Source organism: Neovison vison, chromosome 4 (assembly GCF_020171115.1).
Source record: "Neovison vison isolate M4711 chromosome 4, ASM_NN_V1, whole genome shotgun sequence".
Lineage (NCBI taxonomy): Eukaryota > Metazoa > Chordata > Mammalia > Carnivora > Mustelidae > Neogale > Neogale vison.
In genome coordinates this window covers 169318351-169337749 of record NC_058094.1, presented here as the reverse complement: position 1 = coordinate 169337749, position 19399 = coordinate 169318351, and the positions used below count along the sequence as shown (strand labels likewise).

At 35.9% G+C, this 19399-nt stretch overlaps 1 protein-coding gene across 1 annotated transcript in view; it reads left to right on the top strand.

Moving 5' to 3' along the window:
* The window catches only part of VWDE (von Willebrand factor D and EGF domains), a 70774-nt gene extending 52607 nt beyond the window's left edge, over positions 1 to 18167 (top strand). Inside the window, exons 20-30 of the mRNA XM_044247011.1 lie at positions 133 to 270; positions 5637 to 6206; positions 7618 to 7713; positions 7795 to 7890; positions 9520 to 9615; positions 10180 to 10275; positions 11507 to 11602; positions 13948 to 14025; positions 14143 to 14238; positions 15000 to 15095; positions 17850 to 18167. Of these exons, the coding sequence (XP_044102946.1) occupies positions 133 to 270; positions 5637 to 6206; positions 7618 to 7713; positions 7795 to 7890; positions 9520 to 9615; positions 10180 to 10275; positions 11507 to 11602; positions 13948 to 14025; positions 14143 to 14238; positions 15000 to 15095; positions 17850 to 17962 (1571 nt within the window). The 3' untranslated portion in view covers positions 17963 to 18167. The remainder of the gene's footprint in view (positions 1 to 132; positions 271 to 5636; positions 6207 to 7617; positions 7714 to 7794; positions 7891 to 9519; positions 9616 to 10179; positions 10276 to 11506; positions 11603 to 13947; positions 14026 to 14142; positions 14239 to 14999; positions 15096 to 17849) is intronic.
* Positions 18168 to 19399: the final 1232 nt, after the last annotated feature.

Sequence of the window (19399 nt, the reverse complement as noted above, 5' to 3'; positions counted from 1 at the left end):
AAGTAAAGATATCTTTTGGAAAGTAAAAGTAAAATATCTTCAAGTAAAAGAAATCAAATAATGAGCACTTAACAGGACACATAATGTTTTTCAAAATAAATAATTTGAACTCTCGATCTTTATTTTGTTTAGGCAAAAATTGCCAGGAAGATGTTGATGAGTGTGAATCCAGGCCTTGCTTTCCAGGAGCAGAGTGTCTCAATACCTTTGGCTCCTATCATTGTGGTGCATGTCCTAAAGGATTTTATGGTGATGGGAAAATATGTCATGGTAAAAGTCCCTATTTTTTTTTTTAAAGATTTTTGTTTATTTATTTGACAGAGAGAGAGATCACAAGTAGGCAGAGAGGCAGGCAGAGAGAGAGCGGGAAGCAGGCTCCCTGCTGAGCAGAGAGCCCAATGTGGGGCTTGATCCCAAGACCCTGGGATCATGATCCGAGCCAAAGACAGAGGCTTAACCCACTGAGCCACGCAGGTGCCCCCAAAGTCCCTATTTTCTGCCATGAAGTATTTTTTGCTCCATTTAATTAATCCAAATCCCTCAGTTCTATTATATCTTTTACTCCTGTATTCATTCAGTGTATATTCATTAAGTGTCATGCACTAAGCTGGAGGTGGAAGATGCAAAAATGGGTAAGACATGCCCTCTGACCTAATGGGTTTGAGTATGATACCAGGGAGTCTGATGTAATCAGCGTAGTTCAATATGGCGTTCTATGTCTGCTGATAGAAGTGCCTGCAGAGACTAGCAGGAATACTACGCAGGGAATCATGTCTACCTGGAGGGTAATGAAAAGTTTTTTAAAAAGAAGAGTCATTACAGCTAAATCTGATGTATCCAATCAAGAGAGAAAAAGCTTTCAAGGCAGAAGAAACATCATGAGCAAAGGTGGAGAGGCATGTAACATCACAGCACACTTGGGCCCTATGAGTAATTAAGTGTGCTTAAAATATAGAGGGTAAGAGGGACTGCTGCAAGAATTAAAGCTGGAGTCCTAGCCAGTGGCCAGATCACCGAGAAACTGTGAGAAACACGATACAGTTTACAGTCTACTCAAAAGCAGTATGGAGGATGGACCACTTACGTGTAAGGAACTGTGCAAGTCTGAAGGTGGGGAGAAAAGCTAAGACAGTATTACAAATAAACAGGAAAGACATGAAGATATTCTGACCTTGGAGGAGGAGGTAATGGTTGAAAGAAACACCAAAGGAGCAAGGTGATGGTCCATGGTTAGTGATTGGGATTAGCATGGAGAAGGAAAGAGAGTTACTAAGTGCCAAGTGCTCAGTTTAGGTGAATGGGCATGTAGAATTGGCTTTCATATTGCTATGCACTAAATAGTGTCACCTGAAAATTCATATGTTGTGTCCCAAAACCCTATTGTGGCTGTATTTGGAGTAAGCAGTTGAATGAGGTCACAAGGGAGGATTGGGATCCAATAAGACTGGTATCCTTAGAAGAGGCTACACTGGAGAGCTTCATCTCTCTCTGCCATGTAAGGACACAGGGAAAAGGTATGGGAGCCAGGAAGAGACTCTCACCAGGAACCAGATGGGCCTGCACTTTGATCTTGAACTGACTACCCTCCAGAACAGTAGGAAAACAAACTCCTTTTGTTTAGGACACTCTGTCTATGGTATTTTATTAGGCAGCCTGAGCTGACCAAGATACGTGACACACATGACATCTAAGTAAGAAGAAGGGGTTTTGGAAGGGAAAGAATGAATTCAGTATGGATACTTAGGGACAGAGGTGACTCCAGGTGGAGCTCTGGAGGGAAGATTAAGTTAAAGATACAGTTCTTAAGGTTATCAGTCATGGATGAAATTACCCAAAGAGAACACGAAGAGATAGGAGGACAAAAATTGGTGGATATCAACCTTTTAAAAGCTTAAAAGAGAAAAGTTAATTATAGAAGACAGTGTCTACTGTATTTTGTTACCTATAAGTAAATAAGACCTCATATTGATGAAAAATAAATCACTTTGTGAGTCAGATTGGAGTGGGCCAGTCTAGCACTAGAGGTAACAGATTTAAGCCCAGTGCAGGCTGGTAAGGGGAATTCCCTACTATCTCAGCCACTCACACTTCCCCTTCAATACCCAGTTCCAAATACTCAACAGTATCGTACCCTTCACTGTGTGCACTAAAGTGATCTAAGATCAGCCTTTTGCAAACAGAGACTCATTCCTTGAATAAAACCTGTATCAAGTGGAACTTAAGAGGAAAACAATTTGAACCATTTCCCACTACATATGAGTGATTAATAAGTTCCTTAACTCTGTCAGAGGCATTTGTGTATTTAGGAAGATGCTTGTTAATACAAAATAATTTTTTTTTTCTTATTGGTATTGTTTACTTAGTTTTATGGCAGACACCAGAGTCACTGATTATAAAAGTCAACACAGCACAGTTCTTATTCTTTAGATTGCTGACTAGAAGAGACACACGAGTCAATATCAGGGACAAAACTCTGTGGGAGAATATAGATGGATGAAATTGGTTGGGTGGGTATATGACTATAGGAACACCTGTTAGTCACATCCGGCTGCCATAACAGAATAACAGATAGGATGACTTAAACAACAGAAATTTGTTTCCTCAGAATTCTGGAGGCTGGAAGTTCAAGACCAAGGTACCAGCAGGGTTGGTTTCTGGCTTCTCTCCGTGGCTGACAGATGGCCCCTTCTCACTGTGTCCTCACATGTGCACCCTCCTTGTGGCTCCTTCTGTTCTTAAAAGGACACCAGTCATATTGGATTAGGGCCCCACTCATGACTTCATTTAACCCTAATTACCTCCTTAAAGGTAATAGAGTCACATTTAGAATTAGGGCTTTAACGTAAATAAATTTGGGGGACACAATTCGGTCCATAATACAAGGATTTGCTGAAGAGGTGACATTTAAGCTAGCTCTGTAATCTAATTTGTGAAGAGTTCAATCCTAGTGACATTTTTATTCATAGTATTTTGGTTTTATAATCATGCAATCTGTTTTTCATGTATACATCTGCAGTTGAAACACAGTTTTTACATGAGTCTACCACACATACTGTAGTTCTTAACAAGTTCTAACAAAAGTGAAACTATGGAAGAGTATGGTAAAAATGCCATACAGAGAGACAGGCATTTTAAGTCAACAAATAGAAATGCCTCTAGTAAGTAATGGTCTTGCTAAATAAAATCAAAGGATAAGTAATACCTCTCATTTATTTTCCAGAAGACAAATATATTTCTTCCTTAGGAATTTTTCCCTTTAGAAAGATTGCCTAAGATTATACAATGCAGTTTACAAATTATTCTTTTTCTTTCTAATCCATTCACTCCTTGGCTTATAGTCTAGAAAAATGATACATGTTCTATAATGAACAAATGATATCTAAGGTGATTTCTGCGAGGCTTATGATTATAAGTGACCATTTCAAAGTTACATTTTACAGCTCCCTGGTCATTCAACATCGACTTAAATCCTAAAGACTAGAAGAAACTCATTATTTCATTAGGCCTTTTCTTTTCCACAGTGCTGTCCTTATAACTCTTGATTTATTCAATTAATATTCTGATTGTCTTCACAATGACCTTACACATTTTACATAAGCTTTCTTTATGGTTTTGCATTTTATATTAGCTATTCATCTTGCAAGATTATCACTGCACTTATTTTGCAAGATATCTTTATCAATTACTGTAATATAAGAAAACTCTTGATTTTAATTTATTCATGCATCCAGTTGCCTTATTAAAGACTCTACACTTTTTTTATAGTTGATTCTTTTTCTTGGTTTTATAAATAGACAATACCTCTTGCCAATAGTGAGTTTGTCTCTTATTCTTACTTACTTTCTTATTATAATAGTAATTATGATTTAATCTATATTTATGATATGCCAGGACAAATATTTATATACTGTGTCATTCCATCTTCTCAATAGCTTTAGACAGTAACAGTTATTATTTCCATGTTAGTCATCTGTACAGAGGCATAGATGGGTTAAGTATTCTGTTCAGATATATACAATTTGTAAAAGAAGAGAGATTTGAACATGAGCAGTCTAACTGCAGTCCCCGCTCTCAAATTTGAGCCCCCATTGTAATGGCTGGACCTCCAGTGTGTAGGCAGGGAATAGTTTTTAATGATTTTAATGGAAATTCTTCTCATGTTTCACCATTAAGTATGATATTATGGTAGGTTTCTGCTAGAAACCCTTCATCCAGTTAAGGGATTTTCCTTTTATTTGTTGCTTTCTCAGAATTCTCTTTAGATTTGTTAGAAGTGGTTTTTAGGGGCACCTGCGTGGCTTAGTGGGATTGGGTTCTCTGCTCAGCAGGGAGCCTGCTTCCCCCTCTCTCTCTGCCTACCTGTGATTACACTCTCTCTGTTAAATAAATAAATAAATAAAATCTTTTAAAAAAAAGTGGTTTTTAAATTTTATCAAATGGTTTTTCGGCATCATTTATGACTTGCTATAATTTCTATTAATGTTTTGTTAGACTAACTTTTTTAGAATGTTTTTCAGGAGAAAATTGTATCAAATTACTTTTTAACATTTTATATATTTTTTATATTATAATATCGTAATGAAATTATGTAATATAATTCGGTAAGTAGAAATACAAGTCAATTTCATCCTGATGTTGTAGTCTATAACTACACTGCTTCATTTCATCTGGTAGTATTTCATTGAAAATGTATATGTATTTTCATAAATGATACTGACTTTAGGATTATGTCACTTGATCAAATGTTTATAAAACTTTTCATCTCAGGGCGCCTGGGTGGCTCAGTGGGTTAAGCTCTGCCTCTGGCTCAGGTCGTGATCTCAGGGTCCTGGGATCAAGCCCCACATCAGGCTCTCTGCTCAGTGGGGAGCCTGCTTCCCCCTCTCTCTCTGCCTGCCTCTCTGCCTATTTGTGATCTCTCTCTCTCTGCCAAATAAATAAATAAAATCTTTTAAAAAAATAAAAAATAAAAAAAATTATCTCTTTCTGTGCATTGCAAGAGTTTTATACAATATTCTTTCCTTGATAGTTTGGTAATTTTTTTTTCTATTGGATCATCTGTCTTAGCATCATATTTAATGACTTTTGATTATTTTAGATTATTTAGATTTAGATTATTTTTGTTTCTCTCATTGCAATTGTTCTATCAACTCCTCTGGCTCTTCTTCAGTCAATTTAATTATATTTTAATAGCAAAAAAATTTTAAGTCTTCACTTAAAATTATACATAGTATGTTTGTATGATTTAAAATTTGCTTCAGATTATTATTATGAATTGCTCGCATGTCAAGAATACAAACGTGAGCAATTTCCTTTGCTTTGAGCCTCAGTGTATGAAGTGGTCAATAAATGTTTGTTGGCTATTTCTAACTCTTAATAAAATTATTAATTATTGTTCTTTAACTTTTACAATGTTTAACAGTCTGGGTACCTGATATATCCAAATAGATTGTAAATTCTTTGAAGGCAGGAAGTGTATGATGACTTCTTACTACTGCATGGCTCTTAGTGTAATGGCATACATGTGATAGGCATTAAATAAAGGAATGAATTACTTAATGTTAAATACTGGGGAAAGAGCAGAATATTAATAAATGTTATTGACTGACATTTCTTTTTCTTTTTTGGTTCTTCAGATATAAAATTTCAGTCACTGGCAACAGATCATTCATCATCTGGTGCAAGCTTTACCCACAGGCCTGCCACTATCAAAAAGTTCTTGAACACAACCAGTGACATCTCGCACTTCTCATTAAAATCAGTTACAACTCAAATGAATAATTCAAAAAACATTATTTCCCATCAGATACCAGGGTTTGAACAGGCGGATCATACTATCAGTACAAATTTCAGTCTGGAGGAATTGGGAGTGTCGACGAAAAACCATAGTTCTTTAAGCATCAACCCAAATGGTTCCCCTGGTGAAGTAAAGGATGTTAAACAGAGCACTATCCAGACAGAGGCTGGAGGGAATAATTCTCAAATTAACAGGTCTGCCAAAGGTTACACACAGTATAAGGATGGGTTTGCCTCATCGGTTACTAGAGCCATCACTATTTTGCCAGAAAAGCCTGGATGGACCAGAATATCAACTTGTGCTGAATCACCTTGTTTTCTTGGTGTTTCTTGTGTGCCAACCACAGATGGTCACTTCCAGTGTGGACGCTGCCCCCTTGGATATTATGGAGATGGTATCAATTGCAGAGGTAGTATGAAAATTCTTGAGAAGATGCAAAGAAACTATTTAGTTCACAATTAAGTGATTAAAAAGAGATGCCTCTCTATTCTCTCTATTAATTTCTGCTTATTCCATTTAGTTCACCAATTTCTATTCATTGTATTTATTTATTATTTATATATATATATCTTCTTCATATTTCAAAAAAAATTAACATGGCTGTTCCTGAGTTATTTTTAAAAATTAAATCAAATAGTACTATAACTATATAATATATTATAAATATGGTTTGGGTACATGCTGTGTTCCAAGGTTTATAGACACATTCTTTATCAATTATGTCATATAATCCATAAAGACTCCGCACATGGACTATTATTTTTCCCATTATCCAGATAGGAAAGGCAGAGCCTTACAGGGCTAACTGACTTGCCTAGCATTAAGCAGATAAAGAGAGAAAATAAGGATATGAATAACATTGTGGTCTGGATTCTTTTCAGCTCGCAGTGGGCATTTAGCACTTTAAATTACTAATTTGGGTGTATTTGCTTATTTGCATAAACTGGGTTTCTCTATAATCCCTCCAGCTCTTGAGAATAAAACAAGTTGGGCATCACTTTAATTTTGAAAGGAGTGTTTGCTTCTTTTCACAATTATCAGTATTGTTTTCTTTGAGGCAAATCAAATTTTTGGCTTTGATACTGCAGAAGCTATTTCGTGTTGTTGGTATTTTGTTATTTTGTTTTGTGTTATTTGTGTTTTGATTTATTTGAGACCAACTTAATTAAGCAATAGAGCTGTTGGGGTATGTATTTCTTTGTTCTCCGTATTACTGAGAGGTACTTTTTCTGTTTGTTTTTGGGTTTTTTTTTTTTTTGTAGGAATAGTGATAATAATAACAACTTTCAATACTTACATGTTTATAATATAAAATGTCATATTATTAGTAAGACAAAACAATCATACATTTTGTTTACCTCAGAAAAATGTTAAATGCCTAATAAAATATATCAGGTAGTTAAGCTCAAGGAATATAAACCTATAAACTTATGACGTGTTTCTAGCCTCTTGCTCTTTGAAATTCTGATTATTCCCACTGTTTACCAACATTTGTCTGATTAGTTTCTGAAACTTTATTGACCTCTGGAAAAGTGTAATCCCATTTATGGCTAGCAGCCAGCTTCAACATCAGGCTTTGCTATGGGAGTAATTACCTCATATGATACTTCTTTTTGACTGTATTAGTCATGTTTCTCAGTCACTCTAGTAGTAAAACAAATCCAAAGGGAAAAAAATAACTTTATAGATAAATGTAGTGATTATTGTTCAATAAGCAGCCTCGGAATTTTCAGAGAATTTGACTTTTCTTATAAGTAAGTCTATGGGCAACATGTGTATATTGTATCAGCAGTTCAACCTTTTTTCCTTGATTTTTGCAGCCATTTGTAGACACCCATGTGGAAAAAGCAGGGAGTGTGTTGCCCCAAACATATGCAGGTGTAAACCTGGCTACACTGGTTCTAACTGCCAAACTGGTAGGTACAGCACTCACTAGTTTGCATAATGAATTTAATTGATAATGGGCATTTCTAAAACATGAGCTTTATTTTATACAGCTATATGTCATCCTGATTGCAGAAACCACGGAAAATGTATTAAGCCTAACGTTTGTGAATGTCCCCCAGGGCATGGCGGAGCAACATGTGATGAAGGTGATCATTCAAATTAAAAATCAAATAAGAAGCAAAATAACACTATTTTCTTTAAAACTTTTTAGAAAGATAATTCAGTTTTGCTGTGTCTATACTGATAAATCTTAACGCTGGCAGGGAAATCTAAGCTTTTTAATGTTTATTAAAAATAATTTATTTGAAGCTTCTAAACATTTAAGTTTCTAAAATTAGGTAGCCAAAGAGTAACAGCTTATTTTTCCTTGGTAAAATTGTCTTTAGAAGTAATATTTTTGAGATTTAGTTATAAGGTGCCATATCCCAATATGTATTTTAGTTTCAAACAGAGGACTCCTGATTATTCAATGACTTGTCAGTCATGGCTCTAAGAAAGTGCTAAATACCAAATAATTAGAAGATATTAGGCGGTAAAAAGAATCCTAAAAAGTGATTTTTAAAAACGTGTATATAGGGACAGCTGAGTGGCTTAGTCAGTTAACGTCTGCTTTTGGCTCAGGTCATGATCTCAGGGTCCTGGAATTGAGTCCCACATGGGACTCTTTGCTCAACGGGGAACCTGCTTCTCCCTCTGCCTGCCTCTCCCCCTACTTGTGCTCTCTCTCTCTCTCTTTTCTCTGACAAATAAATAAATAAATAATTTAAAAAATAAATAAAAAATAAAAACATGTCTATAGCTATATAATTTTTTTTTTGGAATCTTGAGAGTTTATGAAATGGCATTTTCAAATGGATAATATTTTAAAAGGACATATTTGTTATCTTTAATATAATATCCTATTTATTATTTATTTATTTTTAAAATATTTTATTTATTTGACAAAGACAGACACAACGAGAGAGGGAACACAAGCAGGGGGCGCGGAAGAGGGAGAAGCAGGCCTCCTGCCAGGCAGGGAGCCTGATGCGGGACTCTATCCCAGGGCCCTGGGGTCATGACCTGAGCCAAAGGCAGACGCTTAATGACTGAGCCACCCAGGCTCCCCTTAAATAATATTTTAAAGAATATCTTTGATAGATGGTACAATAACTATGAACAAGCTAAGAGCCACACTAAATACTTCCTTGACAAGGCAAAGTACAAATTAAAGTAAATCCAGAGTGAACGAATAGAAACAATATCAATGATGATGAAAATAATTGTGGAAATATAGAGTATTCCTTTTTTTAAAAAAATTATTTATTTATTTGACACAGAGAGAGAGATCACAAGTAGGCAGAGAGACAGGCACAGAGAGAGGAGAAAGCAGGCTCCCTCCTGAGCAGAGAGCCGGACTCGGGGCTCGATCCCAGAACCCTGAGACCATGACCTGAGCCAAAGGCAGAGGCTTAACCCACTGAGCCACCCAGGCGCCCCAAGAGGAGTATTCCATTTTTAGGGCAGGAATGTGTACATCCAGGTCTCACTCTTCAGAAGAAACCCAAGATGATATATTTATATGCTAACCAAGAGTTTTGTAAACCAAAACATGCTGATGATTTGTTGGTGGTGTTAGAGTATAAACTTGTATCGTCAATCCCACAGGGCTAAATGAGAACTGAGTTTACTATAAACTGCTGTTAGAAGAAAGTATATTGTGGCTGTGATTCATAAATATCAACTGACCTTTTCCTAATTCAGAGCTGACTTAAGAACATAATCTGTGTCTGCAGAACACTGTAGTCCACCTTGTCAACATGGCGGCACCTGCTTGGCTGGAAATCTCTGCACTTGTCCTTATGGTTTTATAGGACCAAGATGTGAAACAAGTAAGCAAAACTCTCTTGCAGCCTAATGTAAGAAAACTGCTCCTTTGAGTAGTTGGTAGCTTTAGTACTAACTAAAATAAACCCAATTTATGCCTACTTAAAGGACATATTATTCATGATTTGTTCTGACAGTTCTCATTCTGCATACCCCTGGGAGCCCCAGGTGCCAGTACTAAGATAAAGAAGTTTATTCTTGGAAGCAACTCTCTTCTTGACCCTATCCTTGAGATAATAATAAGAATTCCAGTTTGTTGGTTTGCATATAAGTTTATCTTGTTTAATTTAGATCTATGATTATTTTCATTAATTTTCTCAATCAGCAAACTCTTGTTTATCATTCAGCTCAATGATTTCCTTCCTTCCCCAACTCTATGAGCAAAAAATAGCTGAATGTGAGAATCAGAGACCATTTAAAGCCAAAGAATAAGTTATTTTTCTTTTTCTCTCTGATCTTATTCATTAGAGGATGTGATTGGCAATTACAAGCGAGCTAGGTAATAGCCAATAATATGGCCATTTCCAAACCTAATCTACCTTGCTTTTATTTTTATTCTACGACCTTAGTGGTTTGTAACAGGCACTGTGAAAATGGAGGTGAATGTCTTACACCAGATACCTGCCAGTGCAAGCCTGGCTGGTATGGACCTACTTGTGGTACAGGTAAAATCAGAAATATGTTCAAAGAATAAATCAGTTAAAACAAATGTAAAGTGCACTGGTATCCTAAAGACCAGCACCCCAAAGCAGAAAGCTAATGCAACAAGACTGGTATGAAGTTTTATTAAAAACATGCCTTTTGTCTTGATTCTTCTTCTTCTCTTATCAGACCATAGAATTTCAGCTTTACTGTTATCAAGACCAATTAGTACTTTTTTTTTTTAGCCTTTGTATTTCCATCATCCACTTGCCTCATAGTGGAGAGAAATCTGTGTTAAATTTCCTTGATCTCTTTCAAGTTTTCTATCACAGCACAGACATTCTGTTTCATGAAACATTCAAAGTTACAGGACACCATCACGGTATTTGTGTCTTTATCACAATATCAGGCTTACTTCTTTGCCAGCATGTTCGAGGTTATCTATGAATAATCTAAGCCATTGTGATCTAATGACTTTTCTTAACATAAACGTAATTTAATGCTTATAGCTTGCCAACTATGTGTGAAGCATGATGCAAGGGGAAACAAAGATCAATTTGATTTTTCCCCTGACTTCCAGTAGCACATCATTAGTGAAGGAGACACAGGATACACTTATTCAAAAAGACTATGATACAAGTTGGATTATAATAAGTAATGTAATAGCGCATTGCTCCTTGGGAGCAGAAAAGACAAAAATTCATTCTGGCAATTACACTTTGGAAGAAAATAGTATTGAGGTAGGCTTTGGAGGATGGATAAAGTCTGGGTTGAAAAGTGGATTTGGGGGTGACTCTCAAAGTGGAACAAAAGTAAAGAAGCAAAAATAGAATGCTTTTGAGCATGCCAGGACTTGAACGCAGTGTTCCTGTTTGAATTAGGAAGGAGACTTAAAGAGGTACACATGTGGCCCCATGTATTTGAGCAGATTAAAGACCATCCAGTTAGTGCTGTTGACGTGTCTTCCAATTTCCCATCATTTTTTCAGCTTACAGAGGGCATTCTGAATTCTAATCATAACCTCCATATTCTTAGCGTGGTATTATTTGTAAACTTAATGAACAGACTCTCAAAGCTATTATCCAGTTATTTCATTCCTCTTATGTTTGGCAAAGTCAAATTAATTATAGGTTATGGGTTTTACTTGCAGTAAAAATAAAATATTTCATTATGCACCATTTTGTACTTTAGTCAGCTTTCATTTTTTTAAATAATAAAACTTTTATGGTCTCTCTTCCCCCTGCTGTTCATTAGCTTTGTGTGACCCTGTTTGCCTCAATGGTGGTTCCTGTAATAAGCCAAACACTTGCCTTTGTCCAAATGGATTCTTTGGTGCACAGTGTCAGAATGGTAATTATTCTTTCTTTCTTTCTAAATAAAAAGGGAAAGGCATAAACAGAACTCAGAGTAAACCTAAGACTAGTCTCAAAGGGGAAGATGCCATTTTTTTTTTCTCCTTCTTGTGATGTTGCTGTTGTGGTAACCGAATGATCAGATCATGGAAATGTATGAGTTCTTATGTAAAATATTTGTATTTCCTCCCCGTGTATTAGGCTCCTGCCTCAGCACTTGGCTGGGCAGTTTTGTAGGATCAAGGTGTGAACCAAACAAGCAAAGTTCCCTTGCAGTCTGCTGTGTGCCGTGGTGCCATTTTTATTGCCCTCACAGCCAAAATGCTTGATTTGTGGCCAGTCCAATGTCCACTATTATCTTATGATCTCTCAACTTTAGTTTTGTTAAACATTTATGAAAAGCTATGCACAGCACTGTGCAAGGTGATAGGGAGACGAAAAGATGCATCATTTCCCCCCTTCATGTCCTGCTATTTTAACACTTTCCCAGTTATTATTCTAGTAAAAAATCTGTAGCATTGCTATCAGCTTGTCCTGAGGCTGACAGTGTAGGCATGAATTAATGTCAATAAATGAAATTTAAAATGTATTTTCTACATCTTCATATCTTTGAGTTTATGCAAAATGCAGAGTAGATTTTTAGTCGAAACATGTCAAAACCTGTCATAATTTAATTCCTAAAACCTATACTTTCCTTTTGCCATGTTATACTTTAATGTGATTTCATCTCTTTTATTTGGAGGTTGGCTAGGATTCTTAGGTTGCAGTCAAGGTAGAAAAGAAGGCATTGCTGAAGTACTAGGTACACAGGCATAGCAAATGAGTTTTTCTAATTAAGATTTTCTTTAAGGAAACAGCTTGTGAAATGGGAAGAAGTAAAGACTAAATTAAGGCAAACCTTGAAAACCAAGCAGCTACATCTAAACCCGTATTTGTGATCTGTAGGTGTAGTTTTGACTGAGAACGTTAAGAAGGGAATAAAAAGCTGATAACCCCCATGCTCCTTGCTGTCGATGTAAGATATAGTGAGAAAACGTCTCTATAATTTATATTCCGACCGAGTAACTGGGAAAGGAGGAAATCTCTAAATTATTAAGTATTGCACTAAAATGCATTTGTTGAACATATGTCATGCTAGCAGGTTTTGGAGTTAGGTAGCCTCTAAAACATCTAGCTGGCATTGATTTGGGGATTGACTTAAAGTTTCCAGGATCAGACTTCCTGAATTTCGGGTTTGAACTAGACAGTTGACATAAGGAGTCAGTGAGACATACATACTGTAAGTGCATGGCTAGCTACCAGAAATAATAGTACAATTGTTTTGGGGGGTTATTATTTTAGGGGAGGAGGGGGAGGGCAGAGGTAGAAGGAGAGAGAATCTTAAGCCAGCTCCATCAAGGGCAGAGCCCACTGCAGGGCTCAATCTCACGAGCCCGAGATTCATGACCAGAGTTCTTGACTCAAATGAAGAGTCGGGCACTTGACCGACTGAGCCCCGCAGGTGCCCCAGCACAGTGGTCTTTAGGACATGCTGCAGAAGATGCAGAAGAAATAAAAACATGATCTTTATTATCATTTAGGGAAAAAATAAGTTTTAAAATTTCCAGGCAGGTTTGCTTATTATTATTTTTTTTAAATAAAGGCATTTAATTGTCATTTCTGGAAGAAACATGAAGCAATAAAAATCCTCTCATAAAAGATAATAAATACTAACTTTTAAGTTCCATGGAGCAGAATCATATACACAGAAAATACTAGTATGGTGTAGTCAAGGTTATCCAATAAACAGTCCTAACAAAGCCAAGGAATTACTGTTAAAAGGACTTTTCACTAAGCTTTCACAGAAATAAGTGACATATAAAGCTCTGCCTTTATGACCTCAGCAGGTGTTCAAAAGTCAACTTAAAATTATTTTCCAAAAATCATGTGTTAGATTGTGGAGATTTTTCTAATTTCTACAGGCGTAGATACATCTCTTATTTTGAGCTAGGTTTTGACTTATTTTCTTGGTTCTTCCCCAATCATTTCACTCTTTACTTTCAAGAATGGTGAAATATAAGACTGGGTTTGTAATTTAAGCACTATAGTAGCAAGATGCCGTTTGTTATGAACAGTTCATCGATACATTTCAAATTTTGCTAATCCACAGGCTGCTGAGAGCTATGAGCTTTGGATTTTATGATTTAGAAAGGATGATTTTAATGACTTGCAGTTGTGATCTTTTATTTTAATAGCACATTTTTCTGCCTTATGGCCCCATAGATAACAAGCACATGAGGCAATATGTAATATGTAATAATCAGAGATGTAATATTCACAGATTGCGGCCATGTGTTCTTTCAGCTCTCTGTCACCCTCCCTGTAAGAATGGTGGACGCTGCATGAGAAATAACGTGTGCGCCTGTCGTGAGGGATACACTGGTAGGAGATGCCAAAAAAGTAAGGCACCACTGAAGGTATTGCCAGCCAGAGGTAAATCCAACACATGAAATAGTGAAGGATTGCTACTTGAGGGCTATTTCATTCTTTTCCCTGAAGGTATCTGTGATCCAATGTGCATGAATGGAGGAAAATGCATGGGACCAAATGTTTGCTCTTGTCCTTCTGGTTGGAGAGGGAAACAATGCAACATAGGTAAGAGGAACACTCTTAAAATGTTAAAGCCTCATGAGAACATAAAGCAGAATTTACTACAAAGAGCATTTTCCTTGTTTTTGTTGTGTTTTGTCTTTGTTTTTTATTGTTTGTTCCTACATTAGGGGATCCCTTTTTGAAATAGAGTAGAATAAAAAGAGCTCTGAGTTCATTCTTTTAGGTTAGCAGAGAAAGAGGATGTTCCGTATTTCCAGTCTGTCCTCTATAATTGCCAGGATAAATGTCAAGTCTTTAAGTCCCATCTCCTTGTCTTATGTAGGGGGCAGGAGAAGGTATAAAAAGTTACTGATTCCTTGACCCCATTTCAGACCAGCCAATTCAGAACCTTCCGAGGTGGGGTGCCACTGCTTTTAAATCTGGCTAGGTTTTGAGGTGATAATAGCTCTCCTCATTCAAATATTTCATTTTTTTCTTTTTATAAATTACCATTTAAAATTACCAGCCATTATAATCTATTGGTCAAAGTGAAAAAAGAAGCAACATAAATGCCCCCAAATTGAGGAAAAGTTAAATCACCACACATCCGATCAGTGGAATGTTATAGAACCTTTAAAGTCGCCTTATTCAAGAGTCAGTGTGACATTGAAAAATGTTCTTGATAAAATGTTATGGGAAAAAATCTCCTTTAAATCATTAACTTTTAACTGGTTCTCTTTTCTTTGGTGAAATTTTTTGTGGTTTATTCATGAGTATTTGACTAGCAAAATAAATTTTTAACTTGTTTATATTTCTCTTTGCAGCTGTCTGCTTTCAGAAATGTAAAAATGGTGGTGAGTGTATTGCTCCCAGTATATGCCATTGTCCTACCACATGGGAAGGAGTGCAGTGTCAAATACGTAAGCCTACAGAATTTGCTACTCTATCTTCTGAACCTGAATCTGTTACAGTTATTGAGCAAAGTAGTGTGAGGAGAAATCATAGAAAAAACAAATCCCAGCATGCTGATCCATTAAAAAAATGGTTTTAGAAATAAAGAAAATCTTCTTCATTGTCATACCCATTTAAAAGAGGAAAATATGGTAAAATATATTAAGATTTTATGTGACAGGTAACTCCTAATTGTGGTCTGTGCATTGCCTTTGAAGTTCTTTCAGGTGTGCTGGAGATGGTTTTTAATATACACTTTAAATATTTTTTTCATATTATGAGAAAAATACATATCAATCATGAAAATCATAAACTATATTAAAAAGTTTTAAAAACTAAATTGTCCCTGATTCTACTACCCAGAACTAATTCTTATTATGACTTTAATATGTTAATACATTTCCCTTAGTTTTAATCACGTGTATTACATAGATGAGGTCTCAGGGTATTGAGGAAAATCAAATATTATATAATTTTAAAATGTGTGAAAACTTGAAATAACATGTTAAAATATTAACAAAGATTAACCGAATGGGGGAAAACTGGAAATACCCCCCAAATATTTTTTCTTTTAAAGATTTTATTTATTTATTTGACAGAAATCATAAGTAGTCAGAGAGGCAGGCGGGGGTGGGGGGCGGGAAGCAGGTTCCCTGCTGAGCAGAGAGCCTGATTCGGGGCTCAATCCCAGGACTCTGAGACCATGACCTGAGCCAAAGGCAGAGGCTTAACCCACTGAGCCATCCAGGTGCCCCTCCCCCCAAATATTTTCAAATGATCAGTACTTACATCATTTCAAAACTGGTAATCCAAGTGCATTATAAACTGAAAATACACAGTTACTAAACTGAACCATGTGATTTTACTGGAAATACCTGCCCTGTTTTTTTATGTTTTATGAACTACACTTGTTTCCATGTATCATAGATTCTGCATATAACTCCCGTGACTCTCTTACTTTATTTTATTGGTAATACCTATTATAACTTACACATTTTACATCTTAAGAAGATATTATCAAAAAGAATTCACCAAGTGCTAGTATCTACTTAAGAAATATCTGCTCAAAAATCAATAATTCTCTTTGGAAATTAGATGTGATAAACCGCTAAAAAAAAAAAAAAAAAAAAAGAGCTATCACCCTCAATTTGAGCTGCTTTTTCTGGAAAGAGGGCTATGTGGTCCACAGGTGAGAACAATGAGATGTTAAAAAAGTGTCTGAAGATGGTCCAGTGAGTGTGGGTTGAGGTACTCTGCAGCCTCATGATCTGCACTCTAATTTTGCGCCTTGCAGCACTTCTATATGAATTTTTCAAAGTCCCCATTCTCAAAATGTTTTATTTCCAACTGTCCAGAAATTCTGAATATTGACATTATTTGAACAAGATGTCTTATTGCCATCTGCTGGAAAGTTATTGTAACAAATATTCAAATCTATGATGTCTGTGATGTGAGAAGTTCTTCCTTAGCTGTGGTACCTTGTGCATTACACAACCTGCCCAACTATACCCAACAGCATGGTTAAAAACATAACCTTTTAATGTTGCACTTATACCAAAGTGAATATTATTCTTGGGTTACACAAACTTTCCTAATGAGCTATGGAAGCAGATATCTCTCTCATGAAAAATAACTGTATCGTATGTAATTTTATATTATACTTATTTTCACTCAGTATTACTTAAAAGCATTTTCCATGTCCTTCAAAACACAATTTTGAATGAAATATTAAGTTCCATAATATATATAATATAATTTTAAATATATAACATAATTTATATAATTCACTTGACTTTTGCCCTTCTGTTGTTTATGTTATTACTCTGACAAGCATTTTCTGTCTGTAAGTGGATAGGTGATAATAGACACAGATAATAGATGATAATATAGGTGGATAGAGTAGGTGGATAATAGAAAAATAGATCGATATTGAGGTATGTTGAGATAGATATAGCTATATATAAATTTCCCGAGAAGAAATTTTTAAGGAAGAAATTGGTAGTGTAAAAATGTTTAGGAAGTGTCTAAAACAGTTATTTCACATTAAACTTCCAATGATAGTATATTAAATTGTCAATTTTTCCAGACACTGGCTGGTACTGAATTGTTTCTTTTAAATGCTTGCTAAATTAATAAGAAACAAATTATGAATGCTATTTTGTGTTTCTAATTTGAATCTCCTCTCTAAAGAAAGCAAAAACGTACACCCAGTGTTTAAAATGTAGCCAATGAAAATTCTCTTTGCTTTAATAATATCTTTAAAGAATAGTGAAACTGCTATGTTAAGTTCTGGGTGTTTTGTTTTTTTTATGTGTATGATGACTATACGTGTGTGCTCTGACCACACAAGGATGGGAGTGTAGTTGGCCATAAATAAAGTCTTACAACTATTTTATTTTATTTTATTATTATTTTTTTTTTAAGATTTTTTTTATTTTTTATTTATTTGACAGAGAGAAATCACAAGTAGGCAGAGAGGCAGGCAGAGAGAGAGAGGAGGAAACAGGCTCCCTGCTGAGCAGAGAGCCCGATGCGGGACTCGATCCCAGGACTCTGAGATCATGACCTGAGCCGAAGGCAGCGGCTTAACCCACTGAGCTACCCAGGCGCCCCTTACAACTATTTTATAGTTGAGTTACTGAATGGCTTCTGACCACTAGCATAGACTATGTCACAAGCATTGGTGTCAAAGGATGTTAATGGTCAAAATTTATGTATTACAGCAATTTGCAATCAAAAGTGTCTTCATGGAGGCAGATGTGTATTTCCCAATGTGTGCTCTTGTCGTGATGGATATTCTGGAGTCAAATGTGAAAAGAAAGTACAGGTATTTTAAATTTTAAATGGAAAATAAATATTGACATCTATCTACTCAGATATTCTGCTTAGCAATTGATACCTATCTGTTAATGTTTATTTTATTTCCAAATTAAAAAAATATGCAAGGATTTACTATTTACCCTCAAACTAAAAATAATATCATTTTTGTGTCATGATAGAGTTATCTTCTTATTCAAAAGTTTGATGTGCACTTAAGGAGTTTTAATGTATAGGTATAACTGTCAAGTGTAATATTCTATTTCATGGCATTGGAGCTGAAAGAGAGCAAATATTCCCCAATATGGACTTAAGATACCACTAATTTATATTTTGGTCAAATACTAGATAAAAAGACTACCTTCATCCCTCCCTCCATTTTTTTTTTTTTTTTAAATCTACTACTTTTATATCCACTGCTTCATTGATTTGAGGATGGGTTGTGTGCCACTAAGACCTTGTCTATCTTCATTCTTTTCCCGGACAGTATTTCTTTCTCTTTATTTGCTCCCCAGTCCATTTCAGGGGTGCCTGGGTGGCTCATTTGGTTAAACCTGGCTCACCAGGGAGCCTGCTTCTCCCTCTGCCTGCCTCTCGCCCTGCTTGTGTATGCGCACTCTCTCTCTCAAGTAAATAAATAAAATCTTTAAAAAATAAAATAAAATCGGGCGCCTGGGTGGCTCAGTGGGTTAAGCCGCTGCCTTCGGCTCAGGTCATGATCTCGGGGTCCTGGGATCGAGTCCCACATCGGGCTCTCTGCTCAGCAGGGAGCCTGCTTCCCTCTCTCTCTCTCTCTGCCTGCCTCCGTCTACTTGTGATTTCTCTCTGTCAAATAAATAAAATATTAAAAAAAATAAAATAAAATAAAATAAAATCCATTTCAGGGAAAGCAATAAAAAACTCTTCATATCATTAGAATTAGGATTTATTTTTATTTTAGAAAAATCAAGAAAACAAAGGAAAAGTAAACACTTTCTTAGAGTTTCTGATGTTGCCTCACTCTTACAAGGCCAGTGCTGTAGAAACATCTATTTTTAAAGTTTCCATGATCAAATCTGTGCTCATAAGATCAAACTGAACTTTACTTTGTCTCCAATCTTAAGTTTCTGAATATCTACAGAGATCTCAAAAATTTCTTAATCTATATTAATTTTAATATAAAAAGCAATTTTACACACTTCAGAAGGCCCAAGTGTTGTGAATATCAAAGTACGCTGGAGTGCCATAATTTGAAAAATGATAAGGAATTTTCTTTTTGAAGTGTGATCCAAGATCAGTCTGGCTCAGAGGCAAAGTGCATGCGCACATGTGTTTCTACTTGCACAGGTGTTTGGCCTGGATGCGTATGGCCTCCATTGTGAAAACAAAGCAAACAAGCTCATGACAGTACTGTGGTTTGAAAACCAGAAAACATAAGTTATGGAGTACCTCTTGGATCAAGTGTTGTTAAGAACAA